A 25720-nucleotide genomic window follows, 5' to 3' on the forward strand; every position below is an offset into this window, starting at 1 on the left:
ACTTCCACCATCCCATTATCTGTTCTCCATGTTCTCACCCCGCGAGGTCACAGCCCTCTCCCCTTTATTTGCCCCAAAGTACCACTAACAGTAGGAGGAAGCTTTTAATAAAACCTGAGTGACATCTTGCAATGATGTAAAAATCCTGTCAGATGCCCTGGCCTCCTTCCTGCCCCTTCCCCGGCCCCTCCTGCAAGGCCCCTCCAGGCTGCTGCTCTTCCTAGCTCCCTGCCGGCTGCCATGCTTCAGGGCTCTGCTCATATCCCACAAGCAAGTGTTCTCTTGATTATCACTCCCCACATCGCTCCTTGAATTCGGAGTCCCAAATATGCTTTCCCCAGCCAAGGTAAGAAGAACGCATTGATGTTACTGTAGTAGATGCTTTGTGAGCCCAGCACCCCCGACCTCTTTCTGGAATCAGCACCCCCATTATGTTTTGGGGACCCACGGGTCCCTTATTCTCAAGCCCTGTGGCTCTGGTAGGGCTGGCCCCTCCCTCCAGCTCCAAGGAAGTGCATGTGACTCAGAACAGCCAATCAGAGCACCTCAGCCCCTGGTCACGCCCCTCGGTCACACCCCTTGTTCAGTACCTGGGAGTCAGGACAGGGCTTCTATTTCCCTGAGGCCACTAAGCAGACGGGATGTAAGTCCCGAGTGGCTAAGCTCTACCTTGGCCATGTAGTCAGGAGACCCTGCCTGAGAGTGAGGACAACGCTGAGGGAAGCAGAGCCAGAGACAAGATCCCCGCGAGCAAACAACCCCTCAATCGGGTGTGCTCAAAACCAGACTTTTACATTAACGGAGTCAATAATTCTGCTCCTCTCTTTTTCCCATTTTTTATTTTATTTATTTATTTATTTATTTATTTATTTATGTACGTCACTAGCAACCAAAAGAAACCTTCCTAATTCAGTTGGCATGGTTTCTGCAGCGGTGCGCTAGCCGGAATGTCGAGGACATCAATTCCCTGTGGAGTAAGGAATCCTTCACTGTCATGGAGTAAGGGGTCTGGTGCCAGTTACTCAGCTTCTACTCCTGCTTCCTTACTTAACCAGCAAAGTAGAGTGTTCCTGTTTCACCAAGTTAAGGCTGCACTTGAGCCAAATTTAAATGCTATCATGAAAATGAAAAGACCCACCATAGAGAGCAGATATTTGTTACACATATAATAACAAATGCTTACTATTTACCGAGCACTTGCTGTGACTGTGCACAAGAGATCATAAATATGATCTGGCAGCTCTGGCAGCTATAGCAAAGACCACAGACTGGGGGCTCAAACAACAGATGATTATTTCTCAGTTCTGGAGCCTGGGAGTCCCAGATCAGGGTGTCAGCATGGTCGGGTTCTGCTGAGAGCTCTCTTCCAGGCTTGCAAACGGCCATCTTCTTGGTGTATCTTTCCATGGCAGAGAGAGAGCTCTGGTGTCTCTTCCTCTTCTTTTTTATTTATTTTTTTTCATTTGGAAGATCTATAGTTTTTCACTATATTTAATTCTATGTCCCATCTGTTTTTTGTTTTTCTTTTTTGTGGGATCTTAATTCCCCGACCAGGGATTGAACCCAGACCCCGGAAGTGAAAGTGCTGAGTCCTAACCACTGGCCCACCAGAGAATTCCCTCTCTTCCTCTTCTTATCAGGGCACTAATTCCATCATGGGGACCCCCACCCTTATGATCTCATCTAAACCTAATTACGTCCCAAAGGCCCCCACCTCTAACTACCACCACATTGGGGGTTAGGGCTTCAACATATGAATTGGTGGGGAGGGGTACAAACATTCAGCCCATAGCAAAAGGTAAGGTTTATAGTGACCCCATTTTACAGATGAGGAAACTGAGATACAGGGAAGTGTGGTGTTGTGCCCATGCTCTCACAACTTTGCACACTCAGGATTTGAATCTGGTGGTCTGGCTTACTGATTATACTATACTGCTTCTCAAAAGGTCAGTATTCAGAATATACAAAGAGCCCCTGTAAATAAACAAGTTGACTCAATAGAAAACGGGCAAAAACATGAATAAGCAGTTGCCGAATAAGCAGCATGGCCAATAAGCATATGCTAATATGCATATGCTAAGGAAATGCTAATTAGAACCATATGAAATACCATTATCCCACTAGATGAGGAAGAAAGTTAAGAAGTCTGAAAATACCAAGTGTTGGCAGGGATGTGGAGCAACAGAAGTGCTGATGGAGAGGTGTAACTTGGTACAAACACTTTAGAAGACAATTTGGCATTACTCAGTAAATGCCTATGCCACAACCCAGCAATTCCACTCCCAGGTATACGTATCCTAAAGAAACGCGTGTGACATGTATCCCAGGAGACATGTTCAAAAACGTTCATAGCAGCATGGTTTGTAATAGCAAAAACCTGAAAACATCTCAAATATCTTTTGTCAGCAAAATGAGAAAATTGTGCCATATTCATACAAGGGAAGACTACACAGAAGTGAAAATTGGATGAACTGCAGATACAGCATGGGTGACTCTTAGAAACATAATGTTCAGTGAAAAAGCAAGCCTCAGAAGAATGCCCACAGTATGATACTGTTCTCTAAAAAGTACTTTTTGTTACAGAAAATTTAAAACATAAACAAAAGCAGACTGAAGGATATAATGAACCCTCGTATCTTGATCAGCCAGACTCAACAATTTTTAACTCAAATCCAGCTTCACTTCTACCCCACCCCTCTTGTATAATTTTGAAGCAAATCCCAGACATCATTTCATTTCCTTAGTAAATATTTCAATGTATTTCTCTAAGATAAAAACTCTTAAAGAAAACCATAACCTGAATACCATTGTCACACCAAGAAAATTAACAATAATTCCTTAATATCATCAAATATCCACATTTCCAATTGTCTCATAAATGTAATAAAATTATTAGTAGTTTATTTGGATCAGGACCCAAATAAGGTAGATTCACTGAAATTGATTGACATGCCTCTTAAATCGCTTTTAATCTGTAGGTTTCTTTTTTCACCTTACGGAAAATGATGAAAGTTTACTAGATTCTTATACGCTATTCAAACAAGGGTGGAAAGTGTCTAAAATACTTTAGTCAACACTGCAAGCTACCAATTTCATCAATAACAGGCCATTTTTAACACCCACTATGTTAATTATTAATAAGCCGCTCAATGCGCAAATGAAAAGCCATTTCTAACATTCATCATGCTAATTAGTGAAGTCTCTGGTGTTTCTCAAAGACAGTTGAAGCCCTTGAGGTAATTGCCTATTCGGCTTTTGATCAGATGCTGGCTGACTCTTCTGGAAGTGTGTATTCCAGCTTAGGCCAACTGATGGCCCCTGGAGTTTAACTTAAAGACACATATATTTAAATCGCCCTGTGTCTTAGAGTGAGTTCCTTAAAAACAGTCTCCAAGGGACTTCCCTGGTGGTCTAGTGGTAAAGAATCTGCCTTCCAATGTGGGGGACACAGGTTCAATCCCTGGTCGGAGAGCTATGATCCCACATGCTGCAGGGCAACTAAGCCCGTGCGCCACAACTACTGAGCCTGCGCTCTAGAGCCCACAAGCCACAACTACTGAGCCCGTATGCCACAACTACTGAAGCCCGCGTGCCTAGAGCCCGTGCTCTGCAACAAGAGAAGCCACCACAATGAGAAGACCGCGCACCGCAGCGAAGAGTAGCCCCCGCTCACCGCAACTAGAGAAAGCCCGCGTGCAGTGACGAAGACCCAACGCAGCCAAAAATAAATAAATAAATAAATTTTTTTAAAAATTAAAATAAATAAATTAATTAATTTAAAAAATGTTGATAAAAAATTTTAAATGTGTATGAAAACAAAAAAGACCTACAACAATCAAAGTAATTTTGAAAAGAACAATGTTGCAAGACTTATACTATGTGATTTTCTTTTTATAGACTTTTTTTTTTAATAGATTTTATTTTATTTATTTATTTTTGGCTGCGTTGGGTCTTTGTTGCTGCACGCGGGCTTTCTCTAGTTGCGGCGAGCAGGGGCTACTCTTCGTTGTGGTGCGCGGTCTTCTCATTGCGGTGGCTTCTCTTGTTGTGGAGCACGGGTTCTAGGCGTGCAGGCTTCAGGAGTTGTGGCACGTGGGCTTCAGTAGTGTGGCTTGCGGGCTCTAGCGCAGGCTCAGTAGTTGTGACACACGGGCTTGGTTGCTCCGCAGCATGTGGGATATTCACGGACCAGGGCTCGAACCCATGTCCCCTGCATTGTCAGGCAGATTCTTAACCACTGCGCCACCAGGGAAGCCCACTATGTGATTTTTTTTTTTTTTTTTAATATTTATTTATTTAGGCTGCAACGGGTCTTAGTTGCGGCATGCATGTGGGATCTAGTTCCCAGACCAGGGATCGAACCCAGGCCCCCTGCATTGGGAGCGCAGAGTCTTACCCACTGGTCCACCAGGGAAGTCCCCAAAATTAGTTTATTTATTTATTTTTTGGTCACATCTCGCAGCTTGTGGGATCTCAGTTCCCCGACTGGGGATTGAACCCAGGCCACAATAGTGAAAGCCTAGAATTCTAACCCCTAGGCCATCAGGGAACTTCCCCGCTATGTGATTTTTTGACTTACTATAAAACTACAGAAATCAGGAGTGTCATATTGGCATAAAAGTAAACAAAAAGACCAAGGAGTCAGAAGATTAGTGAGGCCAGAAATAAACGTACACATACATGGTCAATTAATTTTTGACAAAATAGCCAAGGTAATTCAATGGGAGAAAAGACAATCTTTTCAACAAGTCGTGCTGAAATAGCTAGAAGTCCATATGGTAAGAAGTGAACCGCAACCCTTACATCACACCATACAAAAAATTAACTAAAAATAGATCATAGACCCAAGCATATGTGCTAAAACTATAAAACAGCTAGAAGGAAACATTTTTAAAATTGTGACCCTAGGTAGACAAAAATTTCTTTCTTTGTTTTTTCTTTTTCTTTTTGGCCATGATGAGAGGCTTGCAGCATCTTAGTTCCCGCACCAGGGATTGGACCTGGACCTTGGCAGTGAAAGTGCCGAGTCTTAACGACTGGACCGCTAGGGAATTTCCAAAGATTTCTTAAATAAGACATAAAGGCACACACCATAACAGAAAAAAAAAAAAAAAAAACCTGATATGGTGGAATTCATCAATTAAACACTTCTGCTCTGAGAAAGGCACAGTTTAAAAAATGAAAAAAAATTAGTCCTTTGTTTTTAGTCTGTGTTTACATAGAGGAGAATACATATTACAAATTCACAATACATATATTTGGCAAAGGACTATATCCAGAAAATATAAAGAACTCATAACTCAATAATAAGAAAACAAACAATCTAATTAAAACGGGGGGCTTCCCTGGTGACGCAGTGGTTAAGAATCCACCTGCCACTGCGGGGGACATGGGTTCGATCCCTGGTCCAGGAAGATCCCACATGCCGCGGAGCAACTAAACCCGCGTGACACAACTACTGAGCCCTCATGCCACAACTACTGAAGCCCACGCACCTAGAGCCCATGCTTCGCAACAAGAGAAGCCACCGCAATGAGAAGCCCGCGCACCACAACGAAGAGTAGCCCCCGCTCGCCGCAACTAAAGAAAGCCCGCGCTCAGCAACAAAGACCCAGTGCAGCCCTAAATAAATAAATAAATAAATAAATAAATAGGGAATGTGTGTGTGTGTGTGTATATATATATATATATATATATATATATATATATATATATATATATATATATATAACTGAATCACTTTGCTGTACAGCAGTGATTAACACAACACTGTAAATCAACTATACTTCAATAAAAAAATTTAAAAAAAATTTTAAATAAAAAATATTGTCTTTCTATAAATGAAAAAAAAAGTATCTCAGAGAGTCATTTTAAGGATTGAACAAATGGTTAGCACAGTGACTAACACATAGTAGGGACACAGGAAATGTTAGCTAAATAGGTATATAAATATATATATTCCAATTTTCCCCAAAATGTACAATGTAGATAAATTATTATAGAAAAATGACTAGAAAGAAACACACTAATATATTGAGTGATTATTTCAGAGTGGTAAAATTGTGGGTGATTTTAAAATTCTTATTCAAAACCGTACAATAAGTGTGCATATATTTTCCTGCTTTTTTTTTTAAGCATATATTTTCTAATCACAGTGGAGATTATAAAAAAGGTAAAAGCTTTGGGCTGATGTAGGTAGGTCCAAGGAAACTCACTGAAGTGTAGTTTGTATGTAGGAGATGGTGTGACACCAGTAGACATCCAGCGGGTTCAAGTGACTTTAGTTGTGTTACTCCTTGCAGTGGAGCCCTGGGAAGCCAGCAAAATGAATGAAGCTGTATATATATATATCTCCGTTACAGAAACAAAGTCTCAGTGTAGGAAAATGCAGCTGATTTTTGTGTGTTGACTTTGTGTCCTGCTACTTTCCTGAATTCATTCATTCAAGTTTTAGCAATGAGGGGGGAGAATCTTTAGGGAATTCTACATATAAGATCATATCATACATATATGATATAATGTATATATATATATTTCTTGAAATGACAAAAAATTTTAAGTACAATATAAACTTCAGTTTTTTCTTGAACGATTTATGAATAAGTTGCCATCATGCTGCCTCTTTACCTCCAAATGGTTTGTATTTTGTATAAATAAGAACATTCTCCACTATATACACCGTAAGACAGAGGTGAAAGTCAGGAAATTAACAATGATGAATCATTACCATCTAAACGGCAGAATCCAACCCCCTTTGTGATTGTGCCAATAGTGCCTTACTTTCCACTGTATTTTTTGAAATTCGAACCGTATAGTATGTTATTTTTACAAACATATTTTAATGTTCAATAACTACATGAAAACACACATAAAATAAAAATTAATTCATTTAACAATGAGCCCTGGAGTCCCAAGGGATGCCAGATTTTCTCAGGTCTCCGCAGGGGACCCCTCATTCCACAGCCCCCCAGAAACATATTCAGAAGGGCCGGCATGAGGAAAGGTAGCTATAGGCGGTTTGCAAAGTGCAGAAAAAGCTCAGGTCCTGAAAGGGCTCGAACTGGCGCCCAGGCTTGGTGGTCCCACAGGATTTTCCACCTCTCTTTAAGGTGAAACCAAGGAAAACAGGCCCCTGCTCCTGCACCGATTGCCAAGATTGCAATGTTGGCAGCGGCCAGGAGGGGGCAACATGTCACTGGTTTCGCAAGGTTCCAGGCCGAGAAACATCCGGCAGGGGCGCGGCTCCGGACTTTCCAACACGTGGTGCGCTGCTGGCACGCGCCTTCCAACCCCCTCTCCGTCCGCTGCTGAGAACCACAGCCGATGCGAGTGCCTTGTGGGTGCGGGATTCGGGGGCGCTCCCGTGGTCTGGGCTCCTCTCCCACGAGTGGTCTTTTAGGGACAACCCAACCACCCCCCTGAAACCAGAAAATCCCCACCTGGCACTCAGGGCTGACTGGGCTTCTGTATGTACCCCGCTCCCCGTTCCCCCTCCAGAATCCCTCGGGTAGGGCCGGGGTGGCAGGGCAGTTGAGTGAGCCGAGGAGGAAGAAGTGTGAGAACGGCGCTTTAGACAGCAGCGGGGTCACGGGAGCACGGCCCTTCGCGTCCCGTGTCGCTGCAGTACGCGTCTGCCTCGGGGCGCGAACTGGCAGGGCCGGTCCCAACTCGGGGACAGATGAGAGGCCGGCGACGCCCTGATTGGCTTCCAAGCCCCTCCCTGCGCCACCTGTCTGCAGGCGCCGGGAGGCCGGGGAAGCGGAGGAGTGGCATGAAGCCTCGGGCATCGGCGCGGGGAGCCGGAGATTCACGCATCTTCTCCGCGAGGCTGGAGTCTCCAAGAGACCTGTTTGCAGACGTACCGACTGAGGGGGTCCCTTACACCCAGGGAGCGGGCGCCAAGGGATGGCTTGGGCCCCTGCAACTTCCCTAAAGTCGCCCCCCACCGCATTACCACCTGGCTGCTTCGCAAAGTGCTGCAGGGGGGCAAGCCAAAGCCCCACCCCCGCCAGATCGTGACCCTCCTCAGGCCTCCAGGGACACAAAGTGCCCTCGGAGATCCAGGCCCGGACCCGCCCCGGCCACGCAATCGCTGTGTGACCCTTAGTGTCTTCACCTCCCTGAGCCTGCTATCCTCGTCTATGTGAAGGAGACACAGACACACAGGAGGCGCACAGACGAGAAGCTAAGACTTTATTTGCCACCCAAGACCCCTGCGCCCCGTCCCCACCAGCCCTCCTGGGAAGGCTCAGAAGATCTTCACCAACTGCAGCTGCACGTCCCCGCCTATCTCCAACAAGTGCGCGCGCTCTGATGGGAGCCGGTAGACAAAGTGGTGGTATACCGCGTCCTCGACCACAACCTGCAGGGGCGAGGAGACAGGGTTTAGGGTTCCCGAGGCGACTGCGGGGTCATTCCCGACTCGTACCCACGCTGCGTGACCTCGTCACCCACGCAACCCCGCATTAAGGAAAAGGGCTACTCTTGATTCTAAGCCCTTGCCGTGAGGATTCAATGAGTTCGTTGTTGGCACGGGAGTGCTTTTTAAGCTTTGGCGGTGGATGTGGTCTCCACGGTGCCCGCGTCCACCGCCTCACTGTGACGCACAGATTGAAAGTGGAGAACGGCCTGGTTGGTGGAGGGTCTACAGCGACCACTCCCTGCTGGGACTTATTTTGGGTCCTGTCTCCCAACCCAGCCATTCCCCTGCCCCAGAGCCGCTACGTCAGACGCCAGTGGACAGGGAAGAGGGTCCGGGATGTCCACGCCTCCCTCCTGGACACCCACCCTTTGGGCTCTTGCTCTCGCGTCCTTGCCACCGCCATACGCCTGCCCTCTAGTGCGCTTGCGCCACGGGAGGTGAGGGACTGGGGACGCCCTGCCCAGCCTTGGCCGCGCCTTTGCTCCCCACCTCCGCCAAGGGCCTTCCTGGCCTTGCCAAGGGAAGAGACCTGGGTGTTGGCGGCCACCCCTGTGGCAGACACGCACCGTGAAACCTGTTTTGCTGGCGATGAGGAGCAGGTGGAAGTGCTCCCCACGCTGGAAGGGAATGCCTAAGCCACGCTCCTCCGAGCCCCACTCGCCACACTTCAGGGTGTTGAAGACCACCGTGGATTCATCCAGCCGGGGGTTGAAATGCAGGACGGTCTCACTCTCCGGCTCCTCACTGCACAGCAGGTTTATGTAGAACCTGGTAGGTGGCGGATGGGAGGGGGCGTCAGAGAGAGGACTTACCGATTGCCAGAGCACATCCAAGTTTACAGGGACCTGAGAGCCACATGCCAGTGAAGGAGGGGTGGTGGACTGGGGGCCAAGGAGCTCAGATCCCAGGACATCCAGAAACCAACTGGGGACCTGGACACACATCCACCTAGGCGAGGGGCACTGTACTATGGCCTGGGTCCCCCTCATTTCCAGAGTCTGGGAGTTGCCAAGGAGTCATGGTCCTGAAGACCAGGGTGCTCCTGGTTCCCAAGTGTTCTCCTGTTCCCAACCAGAGTGCTCCTTATCCCCCAATGCCCAGAGAGCTGGGGATAATACCAGGGACCCCAGTATTCCCAGGCATCGTAGATTCCCAGAAATCCTGAAGCTCCCGACCCAGGAAGTCATAGGTTTGATTGCTGAGGCCTGCCAGGTGCCCAGGGCACCTCTGACTCACAGGCTGTTTTTCCACAGTTGCTTCAGACTCAGACTGGAAGTCATAGGATTATAAGTAAGAACCTTGGATTGCCCTGGATCCCCCAGATTCTTAGAAGGATGCAGGGACCCCAGGTACACTGTCCTGGGACAAATGAGTGAAGACATCAGATTCCAGAAGGTGGGAAATAGCCTGGGGATTCCAAGATCCTGGTGGGCAAAGTTGGCCTGGGGCTTCGTTCTCTGGGCTGTAAGAAGTGGGGTCAGCTGAGCCTGGAGACCTCCCACCCCTTACCGCTGAGGCTTGGGGGTCTCACCTGTCAGCCCCATCGGGGACAAAACCACGAACTCTCATCACGGTGCCGACTCCGAAGCCATCGGGCAGCGAGGTCTTGTAGGGCACTTTCTGCAGCAGCAGGAGTGGGGGCCAAAGTGGATCAGGGAGGCAGAGGAGAGAGACAGATGGGTCAGCGCCGGGGAGAACATGACCAGGACCCAGACCAGCAGAATCAGAGAGAAGAAAGGGCACAGAGGCAAAGGAAAGAGAGCCAGGCGTAGGGAAAGGGTTGGAGAGCGGAACACAAAGAATCAACAGGAAGATATTCAGAGAGGTAGAAAGTAAGGGGGAAACACCAAGGGGGAGATGGGAGCATGGGATGGATTGGGTCAACCCAGAAACAACAGCCCAGAACGTCATAGCACGCCCGAACACCCACTTTCTCCTTGAAACAGGAGACCTCAGCCAAGGCCCAGCCCCTACCCCATTCCGGTGCAGCCTTCGGTCCAAAACCTCCCCACCTCCACACCCCCGAAGCACCCACAAATCTCCCTACCATGGCTGGGAACAGCGGACAGGCAGTGGTGGTGGTGGGTATGGCTGCTGGGACCTTAAGTAAAAGCAGGGCGTGGCTGGCCCTGGTGACTCACCATCACCCCTTTCCACACCCACCACCCACACCTGGCACAGACCCTGGCCCTGGGGCCATGCTGGCCAGCACCCTCCTTCTAGGGCCTCTGACACCCCTGCAATCCCTGAGTATTCCCAGGTGTACGGTCCCTCTCCTCTGAGCTAATAATGATAGGAACAGTTAACAGTAATAATAATAATAACATTATAAGGACTTCCCTGGCGGTACAGTGGTTAAGAATCCACCTGCCAGGGGAGAGGACACAGGTTCGATCCCTAGTCCAGGAAGATCCCACATGCCTCAGAGCAACTAAGCTCGTGCACCACAACTACTGAGCCTGCGCTCTAGAGCCTGTGAGCCACAACTACTGAGCCTGCGTGCCACAGCTACTGAGCCCGTGTGCCACAACTATTGAAGCCCGCGGGCCTAGAGCCCGTGCTCTGCAACAAGAGAAGCCACCGCAATGAGAAACCCGTGCTCGCCACAGCTAGAGAAAGCCTGTGTGCAGCAACGAAGACCCAACGCAGCCAAAAATAAATAAATAAATTTATTTATTAAAAAAAAAAAACATCAGTGAAGGCTCATTGAGCCACCATCCCTCCAGCCCTACCTTCCTGGTGCCTGGCAGAGAGAAAACACTCTCATGCCCATTTCATCATGGAAAACTCGAGTCCTGAGAGGCTAAGCTGTGGGCTGCAACTCTGGACCCTCTCTCCCAGGTTAGGACCTGCTGACTAGGGCTAAGGATGTGTCTGCACTGAAATTCCAGTTTATGCTTCTGTAATATAATAATAACCATGGCACCAACAATAATAATAGAAAAGGGAGCTCAGAGGGGCAGGATATTTTGCCTGATGGTCAAGGCTGTCTCCTTGGTGCCTAGTGCAGTGCCTGGCACACGTAAGTACTCTGTAAATATGGGTGAAAGAAGGAATAAAAGATAACACAGCTGCCATTAACGAAGCCTCCGGCCTTTCTAGCATGTGCGAGAGACCGCTGATCTCAGATAGGCCACTGAGGGAGGGCCATTGATCCCCCTTATTTGACAGATAAGGAAACTGAGGCTCAGAAATGAGAAGCAGTTTGCCCAAAAAACACAGCTGGGCAGAACCACGGGGACTGTGTCTCTGGCTTTCTTGATCTCTGGAAGTTGCTCTCTGGTTTATTCTGTCTCCAGGATGCCCTAGTCTCTCTGACTCTCTGTCTCTCTGGCTGTCCTGTGTCTCTGTCCCCCCGCCCCCCGACGTGTTCCTGTTTCTCTCCTTCGAGTCTCTCTCCCTCCTCCTCCCAGAACCCTTCCTCTCTCCCATCCGATGTTCAGGACAAGGGGGCGGGGAAGGAGGGGTGTCCTAGGACCCGCCCCCCAGCCAGACCAAGGAAGAGAAAAAAGTGGGACCCTCCACCCAGGCCCATTTCCACTCCCCACAGCCCAAAACTCCAGAAGAGGAATCCAGGTATGAAGGGTGGGGTCAGAGGGAGAATGCTGAAAGAGGGTTCTGGAAGACAGGGAACGGGCAGGTGGGGGAGCTGGGCAGAAGCCCCTCCTAGCAGCCCCCTCTCCGTTTCCACCGCCCTACTCCCCGCACCCCACCCCCATCGGCGCCCCACCCGGCAGAGGGAGAAGAGGCCTGGGGCAGAGCCAGGAACGGAAGCTCTGGGTGGAGACAAGCAGACTCAGAACCTGGGCCACAGCCTCGCGGGCGTCCCAGCCTCCCTCCAGGCCCCTGACCACGCAGCTAGGGCAGTTGGAGGAGCCAGGGCCTCGGAGAGGGAGGCTGGGCAGCTGCATTTAGGCCTTTCGTTGGGGGCTGCAGGCACCCCCATTTGGCAGAGGAGAAAGCAGGCTTAGAGAGGGCCAGCCTCTCACCAAGGCCTCACAGCAAGGACGGGCCAGGGCCTGGGCTGGAGCTGCTCTGTGTGCCAAGGGCACCTCATCGGAACTTTCAATAGAGAGGACAGTGGGGTCTGAGGTGGTACCACCAACATCTACTCGGGTGGAGAGTTTCCCAGGATGATGGACTCCATTACTCTGATCACTAAGGGTGACCCTTTTCTATCCCTCATTCTGTATATTGCTGTGTATCCCACTAGCTCATCTTTTCCCTGATTTCTTCATTGTGGTGGGATATTTCTCCACATGCTTCCGCCCTGCAAGTCCTGACTTGACCTGGATGTTTGGCCAAATGTTTGCATTCAGTCTGTTACCAGTTTGATTGCTAGTTCATTTCTCAGAAGTCAGATATGGGCGTCCTGGATGGATTCTTATTCATTTGTGTTGATTATCTTCGATCAGTTCTGGAATAATATGCTTAGGAGCATTTTTGTTTCACCTCTAAATAAGTGGTGGATGTCCTTATTTCCCAATACTCTTTTTGTTTCCTCGAGCTGTAGGTCACGCTCGTAAATCATCCAGGTTTTAGCAGAACACTTCCATGAGCCTTGACAATATACAGACCTGGGCAACCACCACCCCAACCAAGTTTTAGCCCCTGAAACAGCCAGTCCCCCTCCACCTGCCCCAGGAAACACTGTCACTCCTCAGCATTTAAGAGCCACCAAGTTCATTTGCCATGAAAACAAAGAGAGGGCTGCCCAGCGGGCGGAGTTTGCTGGCTTTCCCCTCCTTCAGAAGTAACTGGGGCGAAGAGTACGAAGTGTACCACGGTGTTTGTAGGAATTGAAGATCCCAGGCTCTGTCCATGTCAGCTTCTTGGAGACTTTGGGTTGGTTTTCATATACAGTGAAGATAATTCAGGGGCTGGATTGGTTTTGTAAATTCGTTTACCAATGAGGAAAATGCCATGTTTTAAAAATCTGACCTTTTTTTTTTTTCTTGGCCCTGCTGTGCTTGACTTGTGGGATCTTTTTCCCCTGATGAGGAATTGAACCCGGGCCCTCGGCAATGAAAGCACCGAGTCCTAACCACCGGACCACCAGGGAATTCCCCAAAATGTGACTTTTTCTTAAGCTAGGAAGTCCACTGGAAACCTTACAGTTTTATTGATAAATATAGTAAATTGTATCAACTCAATCACTTGCTAAGGAGAAGCAGTTGCTGTCATATTTGGTTCCATTGATCAACTGAGTTCATTAAACCCCTTTAAACATTTTAATCAGAATGTGGGATTTTGACATGTTGAGTTTTAAGTATTTCCACTGTCTCTCCAAGTCCTAAGTAACCTTGTACATTTCCATCTTGCAGTGTGAAAACACTGATTTGCTGTTTCTCCTCCTCTTCTGCCTTCCTTTCCTTCTTCTGCTGAGCACTTGGGTGCTCCAGCTGTTATGCTGGTGAGTAAGTGCTGCCTCTGGGGGGTGGGGGGCCCACAGGGTGGGGTGAGGGGGCTGAGGGGGCACCCCTCCCCCAGGGCTGGGTCAGCTGGGGTGTCAGAGGGAGCCGGGGAGGAGGGCGCTCAGCAGAGGCTGGCCCTCAGGAGGGGGGCGAGGAGGGCGGCGGGACAGAGGGGAGCGCAGCCCCAACGTGGGAGGAGGTGTCTGGGCAGGGGTGAGGGTCCCTGAGAGGTGCTGGAGCCCAGCCCGGGCGGGGGGCTTCCCCGGGGGGAGGAAATGCCGTGGGGGTGTCAGCGATGGAAGGAAGTCCAGAGCTGCTCTCTCCCTGTCAGAGGAGGGACGTACAGATGTGCACCAAAGAAATGGGCTGTGACCCCTGTGACATCGGACTGGAAATGGAGGTGTCCGTGTGAGCTAATAATTACATGATTAAATTTATGTTAGTATTTTTAGGTGTGATTTGTACTGTGGTTATATAGGAGAATTATGCTTCAAAAATGCACACTGAAGGGACTTCCCTGATGGTCCAGTTTAAGACCCCGCACTCCCAATGCAGGGGGCCCGGGTTTGATACCTGGTCAGGGAACTAGATCCCCCCTGCTGCAACGAAGACCTGGTGCAGCCAAATAAATTTTTAAAAAATGCACACTGAAGTATTTAGGGGTGAAGTGTCATGATGTCTGCAACTTGCCTTCCAATGGCTCCCAGAGAGAAATGGCAGATGTGGGAAATATGAACGCACCTGGGAGCCTAGATGACGTCTCTGCAGGTGTTCGTTGTCCTCTTCTTTTAACTTTTCTGTAAGTGTGAAAATTTTCAAAATGGTGGGGGAATAAATCAAACTTGGGGTTCTGACGTTACAGAATCCGGGCTACCGTGGTTCCCAAAAAGAGCATCCTCTCCAACATCCTTACCCCCCAGATGAGGCCTTGGAAAGCAGTGGAGACAAGAAGAACCTCCCTGGAGGCAGAACCAGAACCAGTCTTTGATCTTCATGTCCAGTGGGCTTGACCTTTGCTATGGACCAGTGTCTGCTGCACGTTGCCCTGTTTCCCGTTTCCTGAATAAGAATGCCTTCACCTTAGTTTATTGGGTGTCTAGGGCCAGCCTTGGCTGGGCGTGACAAAGAGGACTGTGTGTGTCTTCCACCAAAATCCTGGCCTCTGGGCTGGACACAGTAACCAGATGGGCGCTTAGGGTTGTCTCCATTGGAAGAGGAGGTGAGTGGTCTGGGTAGGGGAAGAAGAGGACAGATGAATATTATTGTAGACAAAGGGGTGGCCTGTAACAGGGAGCACCAGCTGACCATCCAATACCCACTGTCACTTTCTTTCTTAATCAGACTCCTGACTCAGTCCAGGATGGCCATGTGGCTGTTGCATTTCCCCGGGTTCCAGTTACTTTTGTTGTGAAGCCAATTACCCCAACGCTTTGCGGCTTAAAACAGCCATAGTGTGTGTGTGGGCTCATGGCTTCTGTAGGTCAAGGGTTCGGACAGGGCACAGAGGGAATGGCTTGTCTTAAGGTTCCATGATATCTGGGCAACCTCTGTTACTACGGGGCTGGGATCATCTGGGTGACCTGCACACAGCCTTCCTAGGGAGCCTGTGCATCTTCAGAGTAGCCAGACTTCCTTCACGGCAGCTCAGGGCTCCAAAAGCCAGTGCCCTTTCAGCTCACCAGATGAAAGCTGCCTCCTCTTTTCTAACCTGCTCTGGGAAGTCATGCTAAATCTCTTCATGCTACATTCTATTTCTTATGAGTGAACAACTGAGGTTGGCCTGCATTTAAGCCTCCACTTCATGGTAGCAGAAGTGCCAAAGAATTGGTGGAGGTATTTTTGGTATTAATTTCATACTTTTGTTATTTTTTTTTATGATTTAATTTAATTTTTATTTTTTTTGGCTGTGTTGGGTCTTCGTTGCGGTGCGCGGGCTTCTCATTGCACTGCGGTGGCTTCTCTTGTTGTGGAGCACGGGCTCTAGGTGCGCGGGCTTCAGTAGTTGCAGCACGCGGGCTCAGTAGTTGTAGCTCGCGGGTTTAGTTGCCCCACGGCATGTGGGGTCTTCCCGGACCAGGGATCGAACCTGTGTCTCCTGCACTGGCAGGCGGATTTTTAACCACTGCGCCACCAGGGAAGTCCCTTGTTATTTGTTATTTGTTATTTGTTATTTTTAAAACTAATTTTTTATTTTTAAATGATTTATTTGCAACACAGCCCAGTCCCCATCATTTCAATACAGCTAAACATGCTAAGTTTAATTAATTAATTAATTTATTTATTATTTTTGGCTGTGTTGGGTCTTCGTTTCTGTGCAAGGGCTTTCTCTAGTTGTGGCGAGCGGGGCCACTCTTCATCACGGTGCGCGGGCCTTTCACTGTCACGGCCTCTCTTGTTGCGGAGCACAAACTCCAGACGCGCAGGCTCAGTAGTCGTGGCTCACGGGCCCAGTTGCTCCGTGGCATGTGGGATCTTCCCAGGCCAGGGCTCGAACCCGTGTCCCCTGCATTGGCAGGCAGATTCTCAACCACTGCGCCACCAGGGAAGCCCCCCTTGTTATTTTTTAATCAAAGTTATTCATGCACATAGTCTACAGATTCAAATAGTGGGTAAACAACATCTTTCCTCCCACCCACCTGTCCACTTCTCCAGCCCAACATAGCTTTTTAAAAAAATGATTATTATTATTTTGGCCTCGTCGTGCATGCGGGATCTTAGTTCCCCAACCAGGGATCAAACCCGTGCCCCATGCAGAGGAAGTGCAGAGCCTTAACCACTGGACCAGCAGAGAAGTCCCCTGGTGGGTGTATTTTAAAACCACTACATCCACTTCCCTTTGCAACCACAGGTAGCTAAATGCATGTAAGTGGATATTCTGTGTGGGGCTTCTGGAAAGTTCTTTGCAGGAAACTGACCCAGCAGCAGAAGAGCCATTTGACCCTCCACCTTCCTCGTCCTTCCTGTCTGAAACATACCATGATCAGAAATTTTGGTCAGGAAGTAAAACCTGTACCTGCAGACAGAATAATGTTCGTCGTGACCCAGAGGTTGTACTGAGTCCTCTTTCTCTCCAAGTTTAATATGGCCAAAAATATACATGCATAACATTTAAAGACACAGTTTTACAAACTTGTGGTGAAAAAACAGTAGTTTTCTCCCCACCCACCTCCTCATTTCCCCTTCAGGAGAGGCAAAGCAATTTTAGCTGGATCTTTCCCTCCATAGCTGTAAATAATCTACTTATTGCTACTTCTGGATCTTTCTGGTGGGGCGTTATGTACTGAGACTCCCACTTAAGAGGAAGAGGATGTAGCTTTCTTTCATTTCCTCACCTCCTCCCTCTCACTGTGTACATGTGCCCCCTTACTATTTACCAAGAGACTTACAAAGTCATTTTGGTTAGATCAGTGGTCAGCGTTTACATTCCTGTGACTCTGTTGGCACCATTCACCAGCCAGCCATGTGGTGTATCCGTGAAGGGTTCTCCTTTTTGCATATCTTTATGTTTTTCCTGGAGTTAATGATCATCCTATTTTGTATTTGTTTCGTTTTCTTTTATGAAAACGTACTCATATGTACTTCTTATGAACTGGAATCCTGAGTTCTCTGTCCCTTGACAAAATCTCTCAATACATTCAGATGCACCCAACTTTCTATTCGTTTCACTTTCGTGGAGATTTTGCCCCTAGCTGTCCTTTACGCCAGCCTTCCCTTTCCTTCCCAATGGAAAGGTGGTTGAAGCCCCCAGGTAGTTGTCTCTGTGTACAGCTGTCACCTCTCAGCCTCCCATTTTTTTTTTGTTTTTTAATTCAAGACCCATTTATTCTCTAGTTCAGCCCACATGGAGACACCCTCCTTGAAAAGGCGTTAAATCCTTCCATTCACTTTAAGACCCTGTGCTGAAAACACGTGTTCCAAGGTTTCAACTATGAGATCCACACTCTTAAAGCACTAATTCTTAAACCTCATCTAGATTTCTCCCCTTGGATGGGGGCAGATGACTCAAACACAGCGCAGAACAGCTCAGGACTGTGGGCTCTGCTCGCCCAGAAGACCTTGTCGCTTCCCTGACCACCCGGCTGGAGCCAGGATTAGGGCCCTGAGACGAGGGGCACCTGGTGGGTTACCGCCACCGCAGATGGGACATGCTGCCTTCGGGCGCCTTCCTGCCACCACCGCCCCCAACTCCTGTCCTCTTCACTAGGCTGGCTGTCACCTTTAGTTTCCCTGGAGTTTGGGGCTTCCAGACGGTCTCTGCTCACACTTCTGTATCCCGCCTGCTGCCTCAGCACTGCTGAGCCACACCAAGGGGGAAAAGCACACAGAACTGCTTTTCAACACACCAACGTTCCACACCAAAGTTATTTTATAAGCCTGCAGGTTCTTTTTTATCACAGGACATTCCCAAGGCCGTGACTTGCCCCGGCTCCCCACTGCCCTTGCCAGCCCACTGGAGGGCCGAGGCCGAGGTGCTGAGTCGGGCACACCCCCTGGCACCCCTCTGGCGCGCTCTCCTGGAGAACTGAGGGCGGTGCCCTGGCCTCATCAGCAGCATCTGTCCCGAAGCCAGTCCTAGAGTGACAAGAGCCACGCCTGCAGGTCTCTTCCACTGACCAGCGTACAGGACCGAGCTGGGCCCACAGACCTTGGTCTGGACTGTGTCGGCTGGTCATTCTTGCCGAGGTTCACAGGCCAACAGCCGCTGTCCTCCCTTCCCTGCTCATCACCGCACCAGCGGGTCACTCCTACCTGCTGCTGTCACACGCCTGGCAACCTCGTGTTCCGGGGCCAGCCGAGAACTGAGACCCCAGCAGGCCCCTTAGTTCCCAATAGGCAAACTCCGCATCAAACTACTGCTGTCTAGCCGTGTTCTCGAGGCTTCAGAGCCGGGAAAGTGCGGAGAGCATAGCAAGCCGCGGAGCCTCCAGCCCCGGACCCGCGATGCTCCGCGGAGGCGCCGGAACCTCGCTGCATGCCACCCCCCAAAACAAGCGACCTCTGCGCCCACCTGTCTCGCGGACCTGGGCGCACCTCTGGCCACCGCGGCCCAGGACGGAGGCGCGGGGCTCAGCCGGCCGGCGGCAGGCGCTGGGGCGGGTGGGGACCCGGGCTCCATCCCCGAGGCAGCGTGGACCCGCCAGGCCCACCTCCGTTCCCTCTGCCCGGAAAGCCTGCCTCCCATTTTTTGTCTCACCTCCAGAAGCACCTGGTGCCATGGATTCCCGAGCTGTTTGGTGGTTCTGAATTCAATGAGTTTCTTCTATAGTTTTCCAACTCCAGCCTAGGATTCAATGTCTGGGGTTTACTAAGAGGTTACCACATATCCAGTACCTAAATTTGTCTTCGCTCTCCTTTTCTTTGTCCCTGAGGGTTTACAACTTTTAAAAATCCTTTAAAACATAGTGGTTAAGGGCCAGAGGCCTGGGATAATTTTTTTGGCGCTGCATTCCCTGACTACGTGATCTGAAGACAGTTGCTTTTCTCGTTATGTCAGTAAAACAGGGGTGACAGCAGTCCCTACCCCATAGATTCAATTAGATGACAGTGAGAAACTAAAGGGTGAATGTTGCTCAAGTGCCTAGAGCTGTGTGACACATACCAGGATATGCCATTTGCACGGGAGTAACTGCTGCTAGTGGGTTTAGGAAGGGAGCCACATTCAAATGACACATTCTCCAAGTTTGATGTGTCAGCCACATACATTCAGATGACATTTTTGCCTGACCAAACTTGATCTAGTATTTTGTCTAGCTGAGTTCCTTTCCTATTTTTCTTGCCTGGCAGGGCTATAGATATTCAAATGACACAAAGGGTCCACACATCTTTTGTCTTGCCTGACTTTGTTTTTTGTTTTTTAATTAATTAATTAATTTCTTTATCTTTGGCTGTGTTGGGTCCTTATTGCTATGCGCGGGCTTTCTCTAGTAGCAGCGAGCGGGGGCTGCTCTTCGTTGCGGTGCACGGGCTTCTCATTGCAGTGGCTTCTCTTGCTGTGGAGCACGGGCTCTAGGCACGTGGGCTTCAGTAGTTGTGGCTCAGGGGCTCTAGAGCACAGGCTCAGTAGTTGTGGCACACGGGCTTAGTTGCTCCGCGGCATGTGGGATCTTCCCGGACCAGGGCTCGAACCCGTGTTCCCTGCATTGGTAGGCGGATTCTTAACCACTGCACCGCGAGGGAAGTCCCTGTATACACATTTAAATGTTTTCCGTGATCCTGGAGCCCTCATAAGGAAATAAACGCAAAGAAACAGCTAAACCTTCAAGCTAAGAACAATAAAAGCAATTGTGGAAAAGTAACTAATATGTGGGGAGGCTAAAGGAAGAAATTTGTTTTAACAAGGCCTGTTTTTATTGAACTCTGTAGGTCTCAGCTTGCTGATAAAAATGTTACTTTCCTTGGGTACAAGTAGGGTGTCTTTCACGTAGCAGTTTTTATCTCCTGTTTTCAGGAGAAAAGGGGAGATTAGAATGCCCTTCCTGTATTTGCTGCTTTTCAAGTGCTTTTAGCTCAAAATAATCCTCATGCCAAAGGGGCATATTCTGTTGGTGGTGGTGGTGTTTAATATTTATTTATTTAGGCTGTGCCAGGTCTTCACTGTGGCATGCGGGATCTTCGTTGCAGCATGCAAACTCTTAGTTGTGGCATGCGGGATGTAGTTCCCTGACCAGGGATCGAACCCAGGCCCCCTGCATTGGGAGAGTGGGGTCTTACCCACTGGACCGCCAAGGAAGTCCCAAAGGGTAATATTTTGGGTGGCATATTTGTCACCCTTCAACACACACACACATATTTACATCCATCTTTCTTTCTCTTTTATGTGTATATAATACTCATCAGTCACAGAGGGCAAGTATGACTCCACTCATACAAGGTACCCGGAACAGTCAAATTCGCGGAGACAGGAAGTAGCATGGTGGTGGCCAGGGGCTGGGGACAGGGGAACAGGGAGCCAGTGTTTAGTGGGTACAGGTTTCAGTCGGGGAAGGTGAAAAAGTTCTGGGGATGGATGCTGGTGAGGGTTGCACAACAATGTGACTGTACTTGAGGCCACTGAACTGTACATTTAACACAGGGTTACAATGGTAAATTCCATGGTTTTCTATTTTAACACAATTTAAAAAAACTTTTTAAAATAATCCTCTCCAGAAAAACCCCAACTCATGCAATCATTACTTCAAACGGATACTTCCAATTCCAGTCCGATGTCACAGGGTTCACGGCCCATTTCTTTGGTGCACATCTATACGTCCCTCCTCTGACAGGGAGAGAGCAGCTCTGGACTTCCTTCCATCGCTGACACCCCCACGGCATTTCCTCCCCCCGGGGAAGCCCCCCGCCCCCGCTGGGCTCCAGCACCTCTCAGGGACCCTCACCCCTGCCCAGACACCTCCTCCCACGTCGGGGCTGCGCTCCCCTCTGTCCCGCCGCCCTCCTCGCCCCCCTCCTGAGGGCCAGCCTCTGCTGAGCGCCCTCCTCCCCGGCTCCCTCTGACACCCCAGCTGACCCAGCCCTGGGGGAGGGGTGCCCCCTCAGCCCCCTCACCCCACCCTGTGGGCCCCCCACCCCCCAGAGGCAGCACTTACTCACCAGCATAACAGCTGGAGCACCCAAGTGCTCAGCAGAAGAAGGAAAGGAAGGCAGAAGAGGAGGACTGGAATTGGAAGTATCCGTTTGAAGTAACGATTGCATGAGTTGGGGTTTTTCTGGAGAAGATTATTTTTAAAAGTTTTTTTAAATTGTGTTAAAATAGAAAACCATGGAATTTACCATTGTAACCCTGTGTTAAATGTACAGTTCAGTGGCCTCAAGTACAGTCACATTGTTGTGCAACCCTCACCACCATCCATCCCCAGAACTTTTTCACCTTCCCCGACTGAAACCTGTACCCACTAAACACTGGCTCCCTGTTCCCCTGTCCCCAGCCCCTGGCCACCACCATGCTACTTCCTGTCTCCGCGAATTTGACTGTTCCGGGTACCTTGTATGAGTGGAGTCATACTTGCCCTCTGTGACTGATGAGTATTATATACACATAAAAGAGAAAGAAAGATGGATGTAAATATGTGTGTGTGTGTTGAAGGGTGACAAATATGCCACCCAAAATATTACCCTTTGGGACTTCCTTGGCGGTCCAGTGGGTAAGACCCCACTCTCCCAATGCAGGGGGCCTGGGTTCGATCCCTGGTCAGGGAACCAGATCCCGCATGCCACAACTAAGAGTTTGCATGCTGCAACGAACATCCCGCATGCCACAACTAAGAGTTTGCATGCTGCAACGAAGATCCCGCATGCCACAGTGAAGACCTGGCACAGCCTAAATAAATAAATATTAAACACCACCACCACCAACAGAATATGCCCCTTTGGCATGAGGATTATTTTGAGCTAAAAGCACTTGAAAAGCAGCAAATACAGGAAGGGCGTTCTAATCTCCCCTTTTCTCCTGAAAACAGGAGATAAAAACTACTACGTGAAAGACACCCTACTTGTACCCAAGGAAAGTAACATTTTTATCAGCAAGCTGAGACCTACAGAGTTCAATAAAAACAGGCCTTGTTAAAACAATTCTTATCTTCCTTTAGCCTCCCCACATATTAGTTACTTTTCCACAATTGCTTTTATTGTTCTTAGCTTGAAGGTTTAGCTGTTTCTTTGCGTTTATTTCCTTATGAGGGCTCCAGGATCACGGAAAACATTTAAATGTGTATACAGGGACTTCCCTCGCGGTGCAGTGGTTAAGAATCCGCCTACCAATGCAGGGAACACGGGTTCGAGCCCTGGTCCGGGAAGATCCCACATGCCGCGGAGCAACTAAGCCCGTGCGCCACAACTACTGAGCCTGTGCTCTAGAGCCCCTGAGCCACAACTACTGAAGCCCACGTGCCTAGAGCCCGTGCTCCACAGCAAGAGAAGCCACTGCAATAAGAAGCCCGTGCACCGCAACGAAGAGTAGCCCCCGCTCGCCGCTACTAGAGAAAGCCCGCGCATAGCAATAAGGACCCAACACAGCCAAAGATAAAGAAATTAATTAATTAATTAATTAATTAATTAATTAAAAAAAAGAAACAAAGTCAGGCAAGACAAAAGATGTGTGGACCCTTTGTGTCATTTGAATATCTATAGCCATGCCAGGCAAGAAAAATAGGAAAGGGGCTCAGCTAGACAAAATACTAGATCAAGTTTGGTTAGGCAAAAATGTCATCTGAATGTATGTGGCTGACACATCAAACTTGGAGAATGTGTCATTTGAATGTGGCTCCCTTCCTAAACCCACTAGCAGCAGTTACTCCCGTGCAAATGGCATATCCTGGTATGTGTCACACAGCTCTAGGCACTTGAGCAACATTCACCCTTTAGTTTCTCACTGTCATCTAATTGAATCTATGGGGTAGGGACTGCTGTCACCCCTGTTTTACTGACATAACGAGAAAAGCAACTGTCTTCAGATCACGTAGTCAGGGAATGCAGCGCCAAAAAAATTATCCCAGGCCTCTGGCCCTTAACCACTATGTTTTAAAGGATTTTTAAAAGTTGTAAACCCTCAGGGACAAAGAAAAGGAGAGCGAAGACAAATTTAGGTACTGGATATGTGGTAACCTCTTAGTAAACCCCAGACATTGAATCCTAGGCTGGAGTTGGAAAACTATAGAAGAAACTCATTGAATTCAGAACCACCAAACAGCTCGGGAATCCATGGCACCAGGTGCTTCTGGAGGTGAGACAAAAAATGGGAGGCAGGCTTTCCGGGCAGAGGGAACGGAGGTGGGCCTGGCGGGTCCACGCTGCCTCGGGGATGGAGCCCGGGTCCCCACCCGCCCCAGCGCCTGCCGCCGGCCGGCTGAGCCCCGCGCCTCCGTCCTGGGCCGCGGTGGCCAGAGGTGCGCCCAGGTCCGCGAGACAGGTGGGCGCAGAGGTCGCTTGTTTTGGGGGGTGGCATGCAGCGAGGTTCCGGCGCCTCCGCGGAGCATCGCGGGTCCGGGGCTGGAGGCTCCGCGGCTTGCTATGCTCTCCGCACTTTCCCGGCTCTGAAGCCTCGAGAACACGGCTAGACAGCAGTAGTTTGATGCGGAGTTTGCCTATTGGGAACTAAGGGGCCTGCTGGGGTCTCAGTTCTCGGCTGGCCCCGGAACACGAGGTTGCCAGGCGTGTGACAGCAGCAGGTAGGAGTGACCCGCTGGTGCGGTGATGAGCAGGGAAGGGAGGACAGCGGCTGTTGGCCTGTGAACCTCGGCAAGAATGACCAGCCGACACAGTCCAGACCAAGGTCTGTGGGCCCAGCTCGGTCCTGTACGCTGGTCAGTGGAAGAGACCTGCAGGCGTGGCTCTTGTCACTCTAGGACTGGCTTCGGGACAGATGCTGCTGATGAGGCCAGGGCACCGCCCTCAGTTCTCCAGGAGAGCGCGCCAGAGGGGTGCCAGGGGGTGTGCCCGACTCAGCACCTCGGCCTCGGCCCTCCAGTGGGCTGGCAAGGGCAGTGGGGAGCCGGGGCAAGTCACGGCCTTGGGAATGTCCTGTGATAAAAAAGAACCTGCAGGCTTATAAAATAACTTTGGTGTGGAACGTTGGTGTGTTGAAAAGCAGTTCTGTGTGCTTTTCCCCCTTGGTGTGGCTCAGCAGTGCTGAGGCAGCAGGCGGGATACAGAAGTGTGAGCAGAGACCGTCTGGAAGCCCCAAACTCCAGGGAAACTAAAGGTGACAGCCAGCCTAGTGAAGAGGACAGGAGTTGGGGGCGGTGGTGGCAGGAAGGCGCCCGAAGGCAGCATGTCCCATCTGCGGTGGCGGTAACCCACCAGGTGCCCCTCGTCTCAGGGCCCTAATCCTGGCTCCAGCCGGGTGGTCAGGGAAGCTACAAGGTCTTCTGGGCGAGCAGAGCCCACAGTCCTGAGCTGTTCTGCGCTGTGTTTGAGTCATCTGCCCCCATCCAAGGGGAGAAATCTAGATGAGGTTTAAGAATTAGTGCTTTAAGAGTGTGGATCTCATAGTTGAAACCTTGGAACACGTGTTTTCAGCACAAGGTCTTAAAGTGAATGGAAGGATTTAACGCCTTTTCAAGGAGGGTGTCTCCATGTGGGCTGAACTAGAGAATAAATGGGTCTTGAATTAAAAAACAAAAAAAAAATGGGAGGCTGAGAGGTGACAGCTGTACACAGAGACAACTACCTGGGGGCTTCAACCACCTTTCCATTGGGAAGGAAAGGGAAGGCTGGCGTAAAGGACAGCTAGGGGCAAAATCTCCACGAAAGTGAAACGAATAGAAAGTTGGGTGCATCTGAATGTATTGAGAGATTTTGTCAAGGGACAGAGAACTCAGGATTCCAGTTCATAAGAAGTACATATGAGTACGTTTTCATAAAAGAAAACGAAACAAATACAAAATAGGATGATCATTAACTCCAGGAAAAACATAAAGATATGCAAAAAGGAGAACCCTTCACGGATACACCACATGGCTGGCTGGTGAATGGTGCCAACAGAGTCACAGGAATGTAAACGCTGACCACTGATCTAACCAAAATGACTTTGTAAGTCTCTTGGTAAATAGTAAGGGGGCACATGTACACAGTGAGAGGGAGGAGGTGAGGAAATGAAAGAAAGCTACATCCTCTTCCTCTTAAGTGGGAGTCTCAGTACATAACGCCCCACCAGAAAGATCCAGAAGTAGCAATAAGTAGATTATTTACAGCTATGGAGGGAAAGATCCAGCTAAAATTGCTTTGCCTCTCCTGAAGGGGAAATGAGGAGGTGGGTGGGGAGAAAACTACTGTTTTTTCACCACAAGTTTGTAAAACTGTGTCTTTAAATGTTATGCATGTATATTTTTGGCCATATTAAACTTGGAGAGAAAGAGGACTCAGTACAACCTCTGGGTCACGACGAACATTA

The 25720-nt window shown here is 49.3% G+C and overlaps 1 protein-coding gene across 1 annotated transcript; it reads right to left on the reverse strand.

Moving 5' to 3' along the window:
• Positions 1-8220: 8220 nt before the first annotated feature.
• LGALS7 (galectin 7) lies at positions 8221-10513 on the reverse strand. The gene is made up of 4 exons (XM_061174303.1): positions 10470-10513; positions 9954-10042; positions 8989-9190; positions 8221-8362 (listed from the first exon to the last, which is right to left on the reverse strand). The coding sequence occupies exons 1-4, from the start codon at positions 10470-10472 to the stop codon at positions 8249-8251; spliced, it is 408 nt and encodes a 135-aa protein (XP_061030286.1). The 5' UTR covers positions 10473-10513; the 3' UTR covers positions 8221-8248.
• Positions 10514-25720: the final 15207 nt, after the last annotated feature.

The sequence above is a fragment of the Eubalaena glacialis genome, chromosome 18, assembly GCF_028564815.1.
Source record: "Eubalaena glacialis isolate mEubGla1 chromosome 18, mEubGla1.1.hap2.+ XY, whole genome shotgun sequence".
NCBI lineage: Eukaryota > Metazoa > Chordata > Mammalia > Artiodactyla > Balaenidae > Eubalaena > Eubalaena glacialis.